This window comes from Triturus cristatus, chromosome 6 (assembly GCF_964204655.1).
Source record: "Triturus cristatus chromosome 6, aTriCri1.1, whole genome shotgun sequence".
NCBI lineage: Eukaryota > Metazoa > Chordata > Amphibia > Caudata > Salamandridae > Triturus > Triturus cristatus.
The window spans coordinates 154,180,678-154,199,749 of NC_140589.1; the positions used below are offsets into that span (position 1 = coordinate 154,180,678).

A 19,072-nucleotide genomic window follows, 5' to 3' on the forward strand; every position below is an offset into this window, starting at 1 on the left:
TGTTTTTTAAAACAGTATTAGTTTTATTCAAAATCACCTTGTTTTTCTGTAATGCCTTTAGCGCACCATTTCTACCTGCAACCATTGTGCTGTTGAGACCCATTGAAAATTTTGTATTAAGTGAATGACACAAACTCCTCCTTATAGAACCCTGATTGACAGGAAATTGCCTCAGGCACCCATTTGCTCTGTCCTGAAGATGATCCCAGTATTTAGTTAAATGGATCAAAACATCGTCGACTTTAGGCACTCTGACACAAAATGTATATTGTGTATTAATATGTGCTAGAGCAGTGTTTCCCAAACTGGGGTCCGAGGACCCCCAGGGGTCCGTGGCACATACCCAGGGGGTCCGCAGGCAGCAGTTTTAAAAGCACTGCAAAGTTCCTTGTAAAATTAGCAGTTTTCGAGCAACTATAAAAGTGTCAAGAAAATGCCAGTGATTAATGTACCTGCTGGAGAGAGATGAGAGTTTTGTCCAGTAGCAGCTTTGACTTATCTAATGTGACACAGAGGGTTAATATGCCTACTGCAAAGAACGTGTACAATGCATTTTAAAAAACAGTATTTTATGTGCATAGGTCAGTGGGTTACTGATTTTGTCACAGAGATTCTTTTGTCACTGTGCAATTAATATAAGGGACAATCGTAATCTAGCACAGTGTCCTATAAACTGTCATCAAAGAGCTGCTTGCAAACTGCATGGTAAAAGTTAGCAACATATGTTTATTCCCAGTCTATCATTATCCTGATGCTGCTATGTTCCCACTTCCTGCACATAAACAATTTTGTAATGCCGTTTTGTCACTTCTATGGGTGCTGCCTAATGCAGCATACATGGAAGTTACAAAACGTCATTTTTATTAAAGATTGTTTATGTGCAGAAAGGGTCACCTTCCTGAACATAAACAATCAAAGGCGTTTTGCTTTTTCCGTTGGAAAAAGCAAAAACGAGGAGAAATAAGGCATTCCTCCTCATTTCGCCAAGTTAAGACCAGGTTTTTCATGGTCTTAATTTCGGTGCGGTCTCCTATTTCAGCTGACCTTGTAAATAGAGGGCAGCGTCAAGATCAATGGGTGTTGGAGTGAAACGTCCACTGCAACTCCCACTGCCCACCTTTTTGACGCTAAGCATTGCGTGAAAGGGGGCCTTATATACAAGGTCGCGTTAAGCCACAATAAGTGGCTTAACGCTGTCTTGTAAATAAGGCGAAGCCCCTACTGCCACAGGAACATCACAAAAAGTGACGTTCCCATGGCGATAGGGTCTTGTAAATATGCCCCTAAAATCCTTAGTAATTTCAGTATTTGTTTTGTGTGCACACGTGTGTTTCTTTTTTTAGAATTACTGTTTTAATGTTTGAAATTTAAATCCTACAAATTGCTTGGGGGTCCCAGGCTTTCAGTGGTGACTCAATGGGGGTCCTCAGGAGTCAAAAGTTTGGGAACCACTGTGCTAGAGTGTTCTCACATATTTGATGTTGGCCTAACAGCTATAATCCTTTAGGCCACACCTTCCTATTTTCCGTTTTTATGATACACATGTCCCCACTTGTGTGTTTCCTTATACTTTTTTCATTAAAATATTATGTTCATTTAAACAATCGAAGTATAGATATCATTGCATCTCCATATATATAATTTTCCACAAATAGTTTTTTTGCTAGGGACCTTTGTTCCTTAAAATAGTTCGTACCCAAGGTCCCTGTCTACCTACTGGGTTCCCTTGTCTTTGTAAAATACATTTTGTACAAGAGGCATTTTCAGAATTGCAATTTAAAATCCGACTTCAGTATAAGTTAGGATTTAAAATTGTTTCACAACAAATCCAACATGAACTGCTTACCTCTTCCCATTTGGGTATACACTTATAAAATGTAAGAAGGTAACTCTAATGTTATTCTATGGGAGAGGTAGGCCTTGCAATGAAGAAAAATTAATGCAACAGTTTTTCGCTAGTAGAATATGAAACACTTAAAAGTATCTCTTGCTTTTTAGATACATTGCACCCTGCCCTTTGGGCTTTCCATGGCCTACTCTAGGGGTGATTAATATGTATTAAAAAGGAAGGTTTGGGCCTGGCAAAAGGTGCATTTTGCCAGCTCTAAATGGCAGTTTAAACTGCACACACAGGCTCTGCAATGAAAGGCCTGAGACATGTTTACTTAAGTAGGTGGCACAATCAATGCTGGAGACCCACTTGTACCATTAAATATACAGGCACATGTAGTGCCACTTTACTAGGGACTTATAAGTTAATTAAACATGCCAATTGGGTATAAGCTTACTTCACTATGTTTAGAGTAGAGAGCACAGGCACTTTAGCACTGGTTAGCAGTGGTAAAGTGCACAGAGTCCCAAAGCCAACAAAAACGAATTCAGCAAACAGTCTGGGGATGACAGATCAAAAATAACCAAGTCCAACATCAGTCAACAGCAACATGTTCAGGGATCCTTCACATAGAAGTTCATAATCTACAGAAAGTTGTTTTTATACCCATCTCATTCTCAATATCTTATAGGCAACAGATGGTCAAAAAAATCAATACACACAGGAAAAATACTTTGGTAGATAACTGATGTTTCAGAAACATATAAAACTAGCTATGTAGCAAAACTTTGATGCCATGAATGTGTGGCACAGTACCATCTATTAGACAACACGCTAAGTAATGATTACTTATTAACTAAAATTCATGTGTACCGCATTGCCTCGGTAACTGTATGCTTCCACTGTTGCTATTCTGAACATTATTGCATACTATGTTCCCTGTCAAATACCAGTTACATCAGCATGTCGCTTGTAACTAACTGACTAATGCAAAGTATTCCACATGCCACTGAGGCTAGGTACGGACTATAAAAATCCCAATAAAATAAAATTCAATTAAATGTGACATGTAAGTGATACTTTCATGAAGATATGAAACCAAAATAATGAGATTGTAGAAACATCACAAGTACTCATTTATAAAACAAAAAAAGTAAATATTCTCACATTATGTTTACGAGCACGATCTTCTTGTTTTAACCCTTTAAATTCATGTGGTGGTTCCTCGACCTAGGGAAGACAATAATACATCATTATGACTAGTTTGCTGAAATAGGAAGACATCATAGGTGTACTGTGCCTTTGAAAAATCAACATTCATTTTTGAAGTCTGCAAATAACATCAGCATTGTTTAAATATATAATAAAAAAGGAAATGGATGGCAAATCATATACTCAGTACATACAAGAGCCTGTGTTTAATATGTTCACCAGGTAGCCCTGATTAACTATATTTTTTGCACATTTAAAGCTCACTTCGATGAACAAAAAGTGTAATCTGCGAGTGGCATATCTTGACTCAGAATAGGTATCGGGGGATATTTATGCTTATGAATGGTGGGAGATCTTTAAGAGGAGAGTTATTACTATAACTGAACATAGATAATGAAAAAAGAAAATACATTAAAATATTTCTTTAAACTTTGAATGAAGGTATAAGTTGAATTTTCTTGGAGATGATTGGGTAAAAATCTCAACTCAGAATAATTATGGTTACTGAGCACTATTAAAGATAAGCCCTTTAACTCTCTCATTGTAAATAGTATTGCATAACAAAAGAAACAAATCGTGAAAGGAGGTGATGCACATATGGATTACTTGCATGTGAATTTATGAATTTTCCAACAAATACACCATTCCAAAGTGGGCTTTTAGACATTTATAGAGAAAAGTAAATGATTGAACTTACTAAGATCTACAAATGTAAACCCAAAACAATTGATAAAGTGTGCAACATTATTAGAAAAGATTGAGTGAGGGAGATTAGATCTTATTAATATTCTGGGCAAACAATTATGTTGAAAATATTATAATATGTGGCAGGTTACAACCTATCATGGAGTTAAAGCAACATATGGAACAAAACAAATAATTAGATGTGCAAGATAAATCCCATCAGACATTAACATCTACTTAGGTTTTCAGAATTCCCAAAATATGCATTTTGTCCAATGAAAAGCATTACATGTAAACTCTTAGCATTCATATTTATTGTAGATATCATGAAAACATTACTAGTTTATCTAACGGGGTGGACAAGCACAGCTAACGTTTAAGAGGACTAATTCTTCGGAGCATGTAACACATTCTCATTGAAAGGCGGGCCACCTCTCAATGCCCAAAAAAAACCACATTGTTTAAAAGGCAGTCAATGCCTTTTATAACAATGTGCTAGACAAAACCAATTAGTAGTTACCCATTGATTTCCTAATAAAGGATATCAAATAAAAGAATACATATTGTCTAGAAAACGGAACTGAAAAAAACTACAGAAACATTGAAGTAGGAATTGTATGCCGATACAGTTTTAAATTTAAAATGCGTAGCCTGTGTTGAAATGTGAATCCACTGCATTAGTATCTTTTTGAAGCAACTAATGAATGCAGATTATATCTCATAGAATGTCTAATTAGGACAAATGAGCACAACTAGTTAAGTATTTATATTAGTAAGTACTGAAACTATTGTGGGGTACTGGACCATATATAGTGCTTGAAAATGACCTACGTTAGGGAAGTGACTGATGAACGTCAGGTCAAGGCCCATCACATACATTAAACTGGACACTAAACTTCTAAGTATCTGGAAGTGACAAAGGTGATGTGTCACTGTTTTAGAAAACTCTTTATAAGTAACTAACTCTAAATGTGTTGCAATATTAAGTACACACTCTATTTTCTAGGCTCAGCAAATATTTTGCCCTACACATGTTTCCACTTTTGCATAGTCTTACTTACGTTGTTTGGATACCACTCATGGATCACTTTTTGATGTAACGTTTCGTCTCTGTTACCTCCTCCCATGTTTAAGCCAGTTTTACTGTCATATATGTACCATTTTACAATGTTTCCTTTGTTGAATGATTATTCCAAGTCAGCAGATGTGCAAGTTATTCCAATGTTTCAAACAATGCCGCACGCTTGGGAGTTTTCCAACACTAACATACATAAAGTAATGACAGCTATACAGATCATCAACCTCAATTTACATCAGAGGCTTTAACTACCTATTAACTTTCACATAAGAAAAAACACAATGGTCCTTTGCTCATGAGAGCTGCAAGATGTGAGTTTCACACAGTACTAACTCGCAATCTTTAAATGAAAAAAAGACCGCTGACCATTTTCTTTAGTTTTTCTGTTTTGAATAATTGTTTTAGGACTATATTACATTTATTCTGAACATGTTACCAATATGCATGATTCCTACCTACTACTTCTCAGAGTAATCCTAGACTGAAAACCAGGTCATTACCTTATAATGAAGTGGGCTCAGGTGCTTAAAACAGCCAAAGCAGGTATAAAACAGGCTCACAAAGATTGTCATCACCAAGACAAGTAATGTAAAGAGTGTTGTGGAGGAATTGAAACCTACAATGAAATGAAAGACAAACGGTTAACAAAACATAATGTGAATTTTTGTCTTGTGGTTGAGGAATTGTTTTAGCACAATTAGAGCAGAGATGAAACTTAGGTTTCAAAGTTCACACCCACATAACCTCATAGAGCACTCCACCCACCCCGTCCATAGCCTCAGAAGTGCAAGATATAGGAGGTTTGAATAACTGAAATCTAAAAAAGGTTATCCAGTAACATAATGCAATTGATTTTACAAATAAAACACCATTGTCTGAATTCTTCTTCTGTCAAATAAGAGGAAACAAATAAAGCTACAATGCTGAAAATACGACATTTGAACTGCTAACTATCTATCGTAGCAACTCATTGACACTGCAATCAACTCTACACATGCTGCTTACTTCTGTCAAGTATTACCATTACCCCAAAAGTAGCCTTCAGTTTGAAGACCTTAAAAGGATGATAATCCAAGAGCTGACCTTGCAAGATAATTCAAATTCATTGCCCACAAGTCACAATTATGTCAGCAGCATGTGCTTCACTCTGTCAGTTACCCTATGCCCAATTGAGGGTGAGCACGATAGGTTAGTGACCCAAAGAACTGGAGTTTTATAAAATATAGCGTATTGCTCTTTCACTCTTTCATTCTTTGATAACACCCTAGATTACATTACACTACCAACTCCTTACTACACTATGTTAGTGGGATGGATCCATGCATAGGATCATCTGATGGCAGTATTTGTAACTTCTATGAAAGCAGTGTTCTGAGGACACTTAAAAAAAAAAAAATTATAAACAGAATTCCAGGTGGCGGCCCAGCATATTTAAGGATACACGTTTTAATAAATTCTCAAGTTCAGTTGGTTTCATGAATTGAAAATCTGAGGTACGGAAATGAAGACGGGTTCCGGACCTGATGGTTCCCACCACTTCCTTCTGCTCTGGCATTCATACCTCACTTTAGTTGGTTCATGATATACTTATTGGTAGTGTCGCCTTTCATCACGTTTGAGTTTGTATGTATTATGTGATGGTTTCTGTAAAGCTCAAATCTAACTAGCGAGGGGTGTGATCCAGTATGGAGAACCTTTTGCTCTGTTTGGATCTATCTGATTGCTGGTTGCCTTGACTGGGATGGCAGAGCTGCTCTAAGCTCCTATCTTACTGTCCCAGAAAATGCTGTGAGGCTGCCATCTTATTGCCAGGTGTAGTTGACTTACTGAAGAGGTACACATTAATGCCACTGAAGCTGCAGCCACATACACACTGCAATAGACACCTATTGTGTGCAATTTTGAGCACTTACTTGGTGCTTTTTTTAGTACTCTCTCACTGTAATTCCTACCCTTGAAAAAACCACTACAATGAATTGAACACTGGAAAGAACTGTGCCAGTACTTACCTTACTGATAAGTGGGGGTGATATTCAGTTTTCAGTGACTTCTGCTTAAGGAAGTGGGTGTTGGGAGGATATTACATCCTTAAAGCAATTGGTGGACTTACTAATATGCAAGTATACTTAGTGGTTAAATCGGAAAGGCACTGTTCAATAGCGAAGTAGATTACTCTGCCTCCAGTACAGTCCTTTTCCAGCCGGTGACAATATTACAAACTACTTACCTGTGATTTCGTATGACCAGCTGGGTTTAGAGGACATCTTCAAGATACGCAAACCAATCTCACTTAATCACAGCTGAACTATAAAGATTTCCCCCTTCCACAAACTTACATGGACACCTTTTTCCACTATTTCCTATGCCAGGGCTCAACTGATTTTCTACTTTTAGGTCTTGTGCTAAATAAGACCTTTTGATTCTACTAAAATAATATATGAAATGTACTAGGCTCTCAGGCCGCCCTTATACCCATTGGTCTGTTCTGTCATCCTCATTTTCTTCTTCACACTGCATACGGTGTGCAGCATACCTATTGCCACAGCTAATAGGTATGCTGTGGCAATAGGTACAATAGGAGGCAATGGGTCAGCCCACTTCAGTCATTGGCTAACATTACTGTGAGTGACGGCATTCCGCTCTTTCACAGGGAACATTCAGCATACAAGGTATTTCCTTTCAGAGCTAGGGACTACTATTGCAATCTGTGCCTTTTGAGACCCAAAAAGGTTGCTGGTTTTAGCAACTGTTTTTAGGTCTGGCTTGTCAGGACTGCTGTCGCTAAATCTTATAAAATCAACCTAAAAATGAGCTTTCAGTAGTACTAAAGAGAAAGGCTTTTGCTCTGCCCTTACATGTTGGTGAACAGGAGCACGTGTTTAGATTGGGCAGAAGTTGTGTGATTCCACATAAAGTGCTTCCCCACCACATAGCTGTGATTATTTTGTTTGTTTATCCTGGTGTCTGAGCCAGCAGCGTTATCTCTTGATCTTCGGAAGCATGCACACATGGCATTGTAATGCTGTTAAAGGGTCTTAGATAATTTACTGTGTTTGTGTTTTTCTCTGGCAGCACCAAAGATGGCAGGAGGGCAGCCATGAGGAAAGTATTGCTGCTTTCCAGTGCCATAACCATAATTTTAGCATTATGGCATGCCCATGGTTACACTAGTCGACATGGATTTTTTTGCATTGTTTAACAGAGAACTACTGAGAGGGGGGCTTAGGCTCCACCCCAATGTGTTACTTTCCCTCAGCACAGGCTATGATGAGGCAGAATTTCTGGCTTACGGCAAAGCTTAGACTCGATACAGCAGGACTGAGTTGGTTATGGTGGCAAGCCTATGACCATGGCTCTAGGCCTGATCTATTATAAAATGTTATGATGAAGGCGATAGGCCTGATGTATTTCTTGTGAAAAGTATATGTTAAAGTCAATAGGCATTTTGATGGTGGATTCTTATTACTCTATATTAACGTATACAGCTGGGAATTTTGTTACATAGAAGCTCACAGTTGTCCACAGTAGACAAGAGTTTTGGTGTTGGTTACCCAGTGGCAAACCATGAATATAGAAGATGTACTCTATGAAAATCCATGGTAGACTATCTTTAACAAAATAGTAATTTCCTCAGCTAACTGTAAGTTTGTATGCCTCTCTAATTTTCTGACTGCACGTCTGATGGTTGTCACGAAGAGAACCTTATTCTCCAAACTGTAGACCTGAGTTGTTATGCTGACAAACTGTAGACCGGACTGGTGCAAAGGGAAACGTTATGTCAGATGCCAAAGGTCTGATCTGCTTATTAGGAAATGTTATGACAAACAGTTGTTCTAGGTTATTTATTGTGTAAAGCAATTGTTACAGCCAGTAGGCCTTTAACAGTTGGTTGTTATCACGTTGTGTTACAAGTCACACACAGGTATTTTTTTTTTTTTACATATAATCTCACAAATTACAGTAGCAGGCAATGGTTTTGACCATGGCCACCCACTCTAATAAATCCTGGGGGATTTTCACAGTAAAGATTCTTCTTAGGCCCTATTGTGAGGGGTTGTATATTGTTTTGGAAGATGTATTTTTAATGTTATAACTGTATGCATGATGGTTGTCACTTTATGCACAATCAAATAGGCCGGTGTTGGTAAAGGTGCAAAGCCAATGGGATAGGGTATATTCCTTATGGGTTCATTGGGAAAAGTCATGCCAGATTCTGTAGGTTAAATTGTTGTTATGAAACCTTATTACAAAGCGTGACCTACTTATTGTGAAAAACATGTGTTAAAGGCAACATACTTGAGAACAGATTATTAGTACACTGTGCTAAAGGCTGTAGGCAGATATACATTGCTATATGAAATCTCACAGATTATCATAGAAGGGAAGGGTTTTGGTGTGAGGATAGAACATATGCCATACGATAAAACGTATTATTTATTTTGTCTGGGGTTTTAGATAGGGCTAACTTGACCCGAAGGTATCAGAGCGCTTTACACAAGCACCAGTTGTGTTACATGAGGACACATTCATTTTTTTTGTTAGGCACGGGAGATTAAGTGATTTGCTTAAAATCACAGGATGTTGTGCGTCCTTGCAGAGACTCGAACCCGTTTCCCCAGATTTGAGGTCGACCACCCTAGCTGTTAGACCACATCCTCTCCCAATTATTATTAGGCTAAGAAAAGAGAGTGCAATACTTTGCCAGCTGTAATATTGTATACATCTATGACTGTATGCCTGATGGTTGCCTTGTGGTGAAGTTCCGTATGGCTGAGTTGGTTATGGTGACAAGCCAATGAGAACAGCTACAGGCCTTAATGTTGCACAGGGTTAGGTTACGCCAGAAGGCATAGGTATGGTGTGTTTATTATTTTTAAAAATAAAATGACTGGCTTTTTGTGAAAAGCATTGGTTAAAGCCAATTGGCCTCTAGTAGTGAATTGTCGTCCCAATATATTACAGGTAGTAGGCAGGTAATTTTTTACATGTACTCTCAAAGATTATCATAGCACACAAGGACTTTGATGTTGGTCATCCACTGACAAATCCTGAGAGGATAAAAAAAAAAAATCACTGTGATGTTTCTTGTTAGGGCCTATTGAGATGGGTTGTGTGTTTTGCCAACTATAATTCTGCAGATATTTGTAATTTGATTTGTGTACGTCTAATGGCTGCAGCGTATTTGCACTCCAGAAGCTCTGTGTTGGATATAGTGTCAAGCCACTGGTAAAGGTTAAAGCTATTATCTTTTCACTGGTAAAAGTTGAGTCATTTTTACTTAGGTGTGATGTGTTTATGATGAAAAAAATGACGTAGCCCTTACTTATCGAGAACATCATGTGTTAAAGGTAATAGCCTTTTATGGGTAGATTGTATTTCACTGTGCTTAATTAAGCCTGTAGGCAGCTATTTTGTTACACAGAATCTCATCGATTACTGCAGTACGTAAGGGTTTTGTTGTTCGTGACCGGTCTGAACAAACAATGAGGATAGAAGATTTTCACTATGGTAATCCTTATTAGGCTCTATCAGTATGGATTGTATTTGGTTGTTAAGACAACTGTAATTTTGCAAATTTTTGTAATTTTATTACCTTATACCCGATGGCAAAACAGTAGGACTGAGTTGGTTATGGTGATATGCCAATCATGAAGGTTATAGGTATGATTGTTTCAAATGAAAAGTTACGATAAAGGCAGTAGGCCTGATATACTGATTCTGAAAAACATATGTTAAAGTCAATAGGCCTTTAAGGGTGGATTGTTATTACTTTGTAATAAAGCCAACCAGTAGGTGCTTTGTTATATGGAAGCTCACAGATTAGCATAGTAGGCACTGGTTTTGGTGCTGGTCACCCCTCTAAGAAACTGTGGGAATAGACAATTTGTACTGCCAGAATCCTTGTTAGGGCATCTTAGGAGAGATAGAGATAGTATTTTGATTTGCCAGCTGCAATTTTATACACTATGTCATTTTATGACGATGTGCCTGATGGTTGCATTGTGGGAAAGCTTAAACTCGATAAATGAGGCCTGAGCTGGTTATGGTGGCCAGCCAATGATAACAACTAGAGGCCTATTTAGTGAACTAGAAAGAAACATTTCAGATGCATAATTCTGATCTGTTGATTATGAAAAGTTATGATAAATACAGTAGGTCCGCCTTATTTATAGTGAGAAGCATATGTTAAAGTCAATAGTATTTATTGGTGGATTGTTATTTCTCTGCATTAAAGGATAAAGACAGGTATTTTGTTAGATGAAATGCCATAGACTCCCTTTGTAGGGAAGGGTTTTGGTGTTTGTTACCACGTCTGAAAAAACCATGCGTACTGCACGGAGTAATGGTTCAGTCCTTGGCTCTCTCGCCCTCTGAAAGATGACATTTTTATCACATATTTACAGTCACCTGAAAATTACTGCACTTCAGTTTCAGGGCTATATGGCCAGTCCTTTAGTTTTCAATGTTCTCCGTTTATAGTTCCCTTTCATTTCATTTCTTGGGCTTCTGGTTTTTTATTTACATTTTTCTTTAGAGGATACTACAGCGCCCCAGTCAGTGCTAACAGTCTGCTTGCTTGCCTCTCATTTCATCTGCAGAGCGCCGCATCCACTTGCTCTAAACCAGAAGACGAATATGGAATGTGATTGTCCAGAGGGTATCATTGTTTTACCATTCCAAGATGGCCATTTGGCCATTAAGTTTGTTCTTAATATAGCGGCCACGCTGGAACTTTAAAATAATCAAAGACTATGTATAATGCCTCTGCAAAATGTAAACCCGTTGCCATTTCTTCTTTTGTCATTGCAAGCATATGCCCAACGCATTTAGAGAGTAGCATGTTTTCTTTTTTCTACTTGTATTCTTTAAATTTATCTTGCATATGTTGTTGGGTTTGTGTGTGTTTCGAAGGATGAATTCAAAAATGAGTAAATGGATGGATGAATGGATGCATGAGTGCATGTAGAAGCTTACTGAGTGCCTAAACCCATCAATGAACACAAAAGGTACGTTTATTCGTAAGTCAGACCTACTGGTATTGGCAATGCGAGGGCCCAACAGCTCACCTGATAATGTTTTATCCAAAACCGCTTTATTCGACAGAAGTCATAAAAGCGATACAAAACAGGTACAGGTACATAATACACAAATAAATTAACAAAGAGAGAATATAAAATTGATACTATTTAAAATATTTACAGATTTTTAAAAATGCATGTAATACAGAGAAAATCATAGTGGGTAACATCCAAGGCCGCTAACACTTTGCTAGATAATGTTTTATAAAAACAATGACAAAGCAAAACAAGCAATGAAGGCAAAATGTTTGCAGCCAACACCAAACCTAATGGTTTAGGCATATAGATGGTTAGTTCTTTAACTGCATTGCTAGTGGTTGGTTTCATTACACAAAATACTTCACACACACATTAGTCTAAAGATTTGCCTTGGTTTTCAAGCCAAGCTAACAAAGGTGAGCCAAGAACACTTTTAATTGAAACTATTTTACACTTCTGTGTCTTTCTGTTTAAGCAGGCTGGAAGATGAATCACAGCTCAGATGAAATTTCACTTCTCTCCCCCACATCCTACCTGTAGACTTGTCTACGATACAACTGCTAGATATGAATATTGTGCCATTTGTTCTAAGAATACAATGAAACTGATATTCAGGAATGTCAATGTTTGACATTCTCAATAAAAATGCCCATAAGGGCAATGAACAGGGTCTCATTCAATATGCTAAAATAACACCTGCAACAATTTGTGATAATCTTTAAGCACACATCACTTACCCATTCGCACAAGGGAGAAAAAATATAGCCAGGTGATGCAAAGAATGGGAGCGGCCAGAGCTTGGAGCACTGCACTAAAATGGATGTTTCGCTCCAACGTCGCTGGCAGGTAGGCATAGTAGATATTGTGGCGGTCCACCATGTGCTTCAGCAGCAAATACGTAAGGCCTACAGAAACAAGTTACACCTATAAGGATAAACTATCACAAAATCTTAACAAAATATTTGCCCAGGACACAGTTTCAAAGAGAGATATTGAAATTTGTATGGCTCTACATGGAATATTAGAAACTGGCTCTTCAAAAACTCAGAAAATGGCTGATTGGAGTGCTCAGAGCCTCTCTGGCACTTACTTAAAAATCCTACTTGTACCCCTACTGAACGTAGATAATAGGGTTCTAGTAACAAGTATCTGTCTAGTTAAACCAACTAACTATCAATATTTGCAATTACAACCCATTGGTGATAAAGTGACCGGCAGGAACGATAACTGACTGCACCAAATAAAAACTTAATACAAGCATTATAAGAGCAAAAGCAGCACTAGTGTCTCCCAGACTTAGATGTCCCTCCACAAACTTGTACTTCTCATAAGTCCTCACACTGTTCCCGTTTGCAACAAAGAACACAGTGTATCCTTATTATCCGGTTTAATTTCTACCAAACATAAATGATTGGAGTCACCCCAAAGCTAGGGCCAGATGGAGATTGCTGCCCCGGTGAAGAATTGTTCCAGAGATTCTTCAGTTCTGGATTTGGGAGGTTCCAGTGGTGAAGAGCTTTAGCTATCGTGGGAACCTGGAGCTCCCAGTATAGTTGGCTAAGTAGCGGAGTACACTTAGGAGGGTGGATATAAATTAAATAGGCATCTTTAAATCTGATCCTTGATTGTAATGGTAATCGGTGCCAGTACTGTAGGATGGGTGACGTGGCGTGGAGCACTGTTTTCATTGAAGCACACAAGGTTGTTGGGATACCAGCCAGGAAGGTCCTACCAGGGTCACGTTGGAGGTGCTTTACTCTCTTGGGTGAATGTAGACATTCCCTGGTTGTGGCACTCTGATTTGACGTATTAATGATAGGGTGGGATCAATTGTGATAACTAGAGGTTTTACAATTCACAACAAGGAAGGGTTGAATCCTTCAAGTTTTAGTTTAAGGGTTAATTAGGTCTCGTCTTTGCATTTGGAACGGTCATGATAAAGACAGTTCGTGTCATTCAGTGCTGCAATGTCACAAGGCAGAGCTAGAGTGTTTGAATATCCTGAAGACGACACCTCAGAAACTAGGAGGATCCCAGCCCATGTGGGGATTCCACATAACATCAGCCAATCTGGAGATCACACAGCCATCACTATCCTGCAGTCCACTCCCTTCCTAGCATATTTCTAGAAATCATAAATTGACTCAGCAGTTAGTAAACAGAAATGTGAGTATGACTTCTGCACATCCGCTGTACTTTATAATCATGATGTCTGTTTTACGATTTTTTTACTAAAAAGAAACATATGCAAACAGGGGTGGCATCTTATTCAAATATGGCTAATGTGGGTAGACTGGATGCAAATTCTTTTGTTCTTCCTCTTTTGGTATGCCAACATTTTAAAAACCCATCTAACTTTAATCATTGATAATTGCACAACGGTGTAATCTAGAGTTGGTTGGAAAATCACTGCTGATTTTCCTTTAGTGCCTAAATACAAACTTAGTATGAAATCCTCAATGTGCCAGTCTCAATAGCAACCAGACACACATTATTAAATGCGAATAACAGAAAACAAAGGGCCTATTGCATGGTACGTTTTTAGGAAATCAAGCACTGTGATACTTTAATCAGCTTTCCAATTATCATTCATTTACAGTGGTGTTCAAACAGAAACACAGCTAGACAAGCATGCATGAAGTAGGAGCTTTAAAGTATTTTTGATATATGTGAGTGATCCAAATACAAGCTGGGAAACTGGCACACCCAACTGGCCTGGTGAAGTATTATTTTTAAGTTTACCTTTTCACGACATGGAGGTTTTAAAATATATAGCAAATGCCACCAACCTCTATCAAAACTCAACTCAAGGTCAAACAATCAACTTACCGAAAGGGGCAATGATAGGACAAACAAGGCTGTATGCCATGATGACTGTAAAGATGCAGAGCATTCGAGCATACATCACTCCAAACTCAAACTCGTACGCTTGTCGCTGCAAGAGAAAAACAGATATAGGTAATGCAGCTCCTGCAGTCACCTAGGTAAGAATACACCTACACATTTTATGCTGCCTCTATTACCTTAACTAATGTGCTAGAAGACTATACATCCTAAATTAATAATACTTTTATTTTTTGAGTGTTTATCTGGGGCATACAAAAGTCACTATATTTACATGCTCCTTAAACAAAGATAGTCATTTGTGGTTTATTTTACACATTTCTCAATTCGTGATATAAAGTCATTTCATATTCTGCAAATGAGTCACAGATGTGTTTCTTAAAGCTCTATGCCTCAAGAATATTATATTGAAAAGGTGCCTAATAGTTATAAAGACAGCCGTGCAATAACAAAACGCTGCATTTTCATTGGCTCCTAGTTAGTCAATGTTACCAGAGAGAAGCATCGCTAAAAGGGGCAGAAAACCCTCCTATAGCTGCACCTATTTTGAATAAGACAGGCCTGTGAATTTGAATGATATGAACTGCATTTCAACCTCTTCTAGATTATGTTACAACTAATCATCTTTAGTGACATTCAAAAAAGGTTGGCCAATCAACACATTTCAGTAGAAATTTCATGCTGCACCAACATCTCACCGTCCTTCTTCCCTTCGAAACCAGGAATCCGCTGCGGAATCCCAAAAAACAATCGGTCTTGATTTCAGAAGCATCGAATGTTGGGTCGGCTTTGCCAGCATTTGAACTTGTGACTTGCGGGTCACATTGGGAGTCTTCTTGGTGAAATCATATAGTTTATTATCTAAAATATCTATGTGGTTCACTGTGTTTACGCAAGGCCACTAGAAGAGTCAAGATGCGTCAGGTCCCAATCATTTCTAAAGGGATGACACTTTCTCAAAAAACAGTGCAAAGCTTATAGACCAGTTTGTACTATAGCTGATGCGCTGTTTCCTAAAGCCCTAATAGAGTGTAAGCGTTGCAAAGTTTTGCTTAAAACATGAGACTTTTTTTTATTCATGATTGAATTGGGAATATATAGGAGATTGCATATACGCTACAGACTTACAGTAAAACATCTGATTCCAGATCCTTTTTTGTATTGACTTTCTATTCATACTTGTGATGTCTTTTTTTATTGTGGATGTGCAGAAATCATAAATGTTGTACCTAGTTTTAAGTACAATGTGAGCTGTATTTAGACAAGTTCACAAACTGTAAGCCTCATCAAAACTAGTGTTAGGTTAGGATATTTCAACAGAAGAAAGCAACTAAGAAAAAAGAATTAATCATAAATAAAGTGGACTTTGAAGACTAACACACTAAAAAGGGGTGGAAATCTGATGGAATTCCTTTTGGATTAACTTTTGAGCTTGTAGAATGAATACGCATTAGAGTTAAAAAAAAAAAAAAAGATTATTTAAAGAGCTGTTCTTAGATGGTATACTACGAAGAATAAAAATAAAATGTTGATATATAAATTGTGATATTATGTAATGTGCTCGATGAAAAAGGTTTCCCCTGCTTCACGTTATACTTTACTACCTGTTTAAACAATATTATTGACTCAAGAGGTACAAATTTCAAACAGGCTGAGAGGTGTAACACCACTCGAATAAACTAAAGTTTTCTTTGATGTTAAAGAATATACTTTTTTCTGAAAAACTCATATTAAAGCGAGAGTCAAAAACAATTTTAAAGGTTTTCAGACTGACGTTTCTGACTTGTCTCCGATTTCCACGACTCTCACTTGGACTGCAATTATCTGCCTTAAACTCCGACTACGGTATCAACCTGGACCAATCGGGACAGTATTTTCGCTTAATTTAATATCCCTACTGCAGTTTTCCTGACCTCTGAATTACACTCTCCCATGGGAGGCCGGCTCCCACCACAACGCTGGACAGAGGGCCAGATGTACAACCATTACATTTTGCAATACGCAAACTGCGACAAATTGCGAGTTGCAATTTGCGAGTCGCAAAATTCAATGTACAACAGTGTCTGAGACACTGTTTGCGATTAACAATGGGGTCGCAAATTGCATGCCTCATGAATATTAATGAGGCTGTCGCAATGTGCGACCCCATTGGGAATGGCTGGCACTCCCAGGGATGTTGGCCTGCTGGGGTCAGCAGACCACCATGTCTGGGACTTCTTTTAAATAAAGCATTTTTTTTCAAATGCAGCCAGTTTTCCTTAAAGGAAAACGGGATGCATTAAAAAAATTAAAATGAAACCTGGGACCACTGCCTGCTCTTAAAAAATATTTGCGCATGCATTCCCAAAGGAGAAGGGGTCCTCTGGAGACCCCTTCCCGTTTGCAAGTGCTTTACCACCCTTCTGAGAAGGATCGTAAACTGTGAGTGTTTTGCGATGACAATTGCGGTCGCAAAACATTCTTACATAGGTGTTGGACTCGCTATTATGAAGGGACGGCTTTGGAACGCCCCTTTCTAACAGCGAGTCGCTAACCCTATTTTGCGAGTCGCAAATTATTTGCAACTCGCAAAATAGGGTTTGTACATGGCCCACACGTTTTTGGCAAGCGCAAACAGGCCTCAAATCCCTTTGCGAACGCAAACGACGATGGTACATCTGGCCATAAGTTCTTACCACAAAGAGCAGTATCCATTATTCCTGAAAAAATTATCTGTTGCTAACTTGCAACTAAGAACCTCTTTGCCTAGATAAAGACCAAGGCCTGCACACTGACCAAAGGGCGAAACACGTGTTGGCTGACCCTTTTCCTTCTGAACATAGCATCGATATTGATACAGAAAATACCTCCATAACAAATCTCTGTATTAAAGTAATGCAGCATCTGTCTATATGTCAAATTGAACATTATGGGATTCATCTTGAATGACCTGCACATTTGCACCTTGTCTACCCTATAACTTTCAAAATAAGTTTAGATGAATACCCTGAAGACAAATTAGGGCTCCTACTACCGAAATGCCTTTGTGAACATTCCGGGAGTGGGGTTAGGCTTGAAGTTTAGATAGCTGTATTGAAAATATTGATTCTGATTGTAAATCTTCGAAACCGACCATAGTGTTGAAAGAGATGTTGAAGTACGCTTCACCGAGACCTATATGATATTCGCCAGAAAGACCATGCAAAAGTAGTTCACCATAAGAAACAGGTTTATCTTGTAAAGATCCAATATTGCCTAATGCACCTAGTCTGCTTGGGTGCAAGAAAGTATTAAGAGTGACACCGCAGGTGTTTTTTTATTCTCATGTAGCAGTTCCATGGTGCCTAGAAAAGGAGGTGTTCCGGGTCCTGATTAGGCGTAGTGTAAAGGTCAGAGGTAAAATTTGTTATTTAAAAAAAAACACAATTGTCTAGTTAATGCAAGTTATTTTTAAATAAAGCCTATTTGTAGAAATGTTTTGCATAGTTATTATTGTATTTCTTTTTTTAATTAATTATTGCGGTATAGATTTGAAGAAAAATGTTGTTAAAGCAGAAACAAAAAATATCACTATCTGGAAACAGACGGACAGAGTTTGGCAGTGTCGCGAAAGCAGAAAGCATATGTAGCTACATTTCACTCCCTACAAAATTAGCCAGAAAGAGGTTTTACCATCTTAACAGCACAGAGACAAATTCAGCCCAGGAAAAGAAAGATTTGAATAAACATTACCAGGAAAATAGGTGTATGAGAATCGTTCAGAAGTGCGATAAAAGCACTATTCCTAACTCTACTTTAGAAGCTTTCACCTTTCGAAAAGGGGCCAAAAACATTGCTTATAAAATGAATGTCCTAATTTGTCTCCTTCCAGTTCAAATACTAGACTAGCCCTTTTCACTCTATGTTGAAACGTAATTATGGTGCAATTGTTCATAGTTATAAATTGTTAATATGTATTCTAGAGTGCTTTTACACTGAAAGCCCCAAACAAGGTGACCTGTGTGATTATTTGCTCAACTTTTGCAAGTACCTGCTTAATGTTTCGTCGCTCCCCGGCTGACCTGGCCATTATTATCAGAAAGGTGTACTTGAGGAGTCCAGGTAACCGCAAGAGTTCCATCCCATTCCCGATGAAAGCTGCAGCAATCACATAGTTGACGAAGAAAGCTCCCTGGTCCGGCAGAAAAACACAGCTGAAGACAGGCAAAGAACATATCCGTTAACCACGCGGGCAGACTACGGCAAAACTCAAGAACAACCCAACTGAAGGATGCAGGCATGCAGAGTGGTCAATATGGGTTCAGTTCCACTGTGATCTTTAAGCTAGGACATCCAGATTTTAAGTGACCTGGAAACACAACCAGACAGACAACACAATCCAGTGGT

The 19,072-nt window shown here is 38.3% G+C and overlaps 1 protein-coding gene across 1 annotated transcript in view; it reads right to left on the reverse strand.

The window, feature by feature from the left end:
• The window catches only part of TMEM63A (transmembrane protein 63A), a 362,396-nt gene that overhangs the window by 17,455 nt on the left and 325,869 nt on the right, over nt 1–19,072 (reverse strand). Inside the window, exons 18-22 of the mRNA XM_085610403.1 lie at nt 18,717–18,879; nt 14,693–14,798; nt 12,601–12,768; nt 5,306–5,421; nt 2,999–3,061 (exon numbers count right to left, since the gene is read on the reverse strand). Of these exons, the coding sequence (XP_085466529.1) occupies nt 2,999–3,061; nt 5,306–5,421; nt 12,601–12,768; nt 14,693–14,798; nt 18,717–18,879 (616 nt within the window). The remainder of the gene's footprint in view (nt 1–2,998; nt 3,062–5,305; nt 5,422–12,600; nt 12,769–14,692; nt 14,799–18,716; nt 18,880–19,072) is intronic.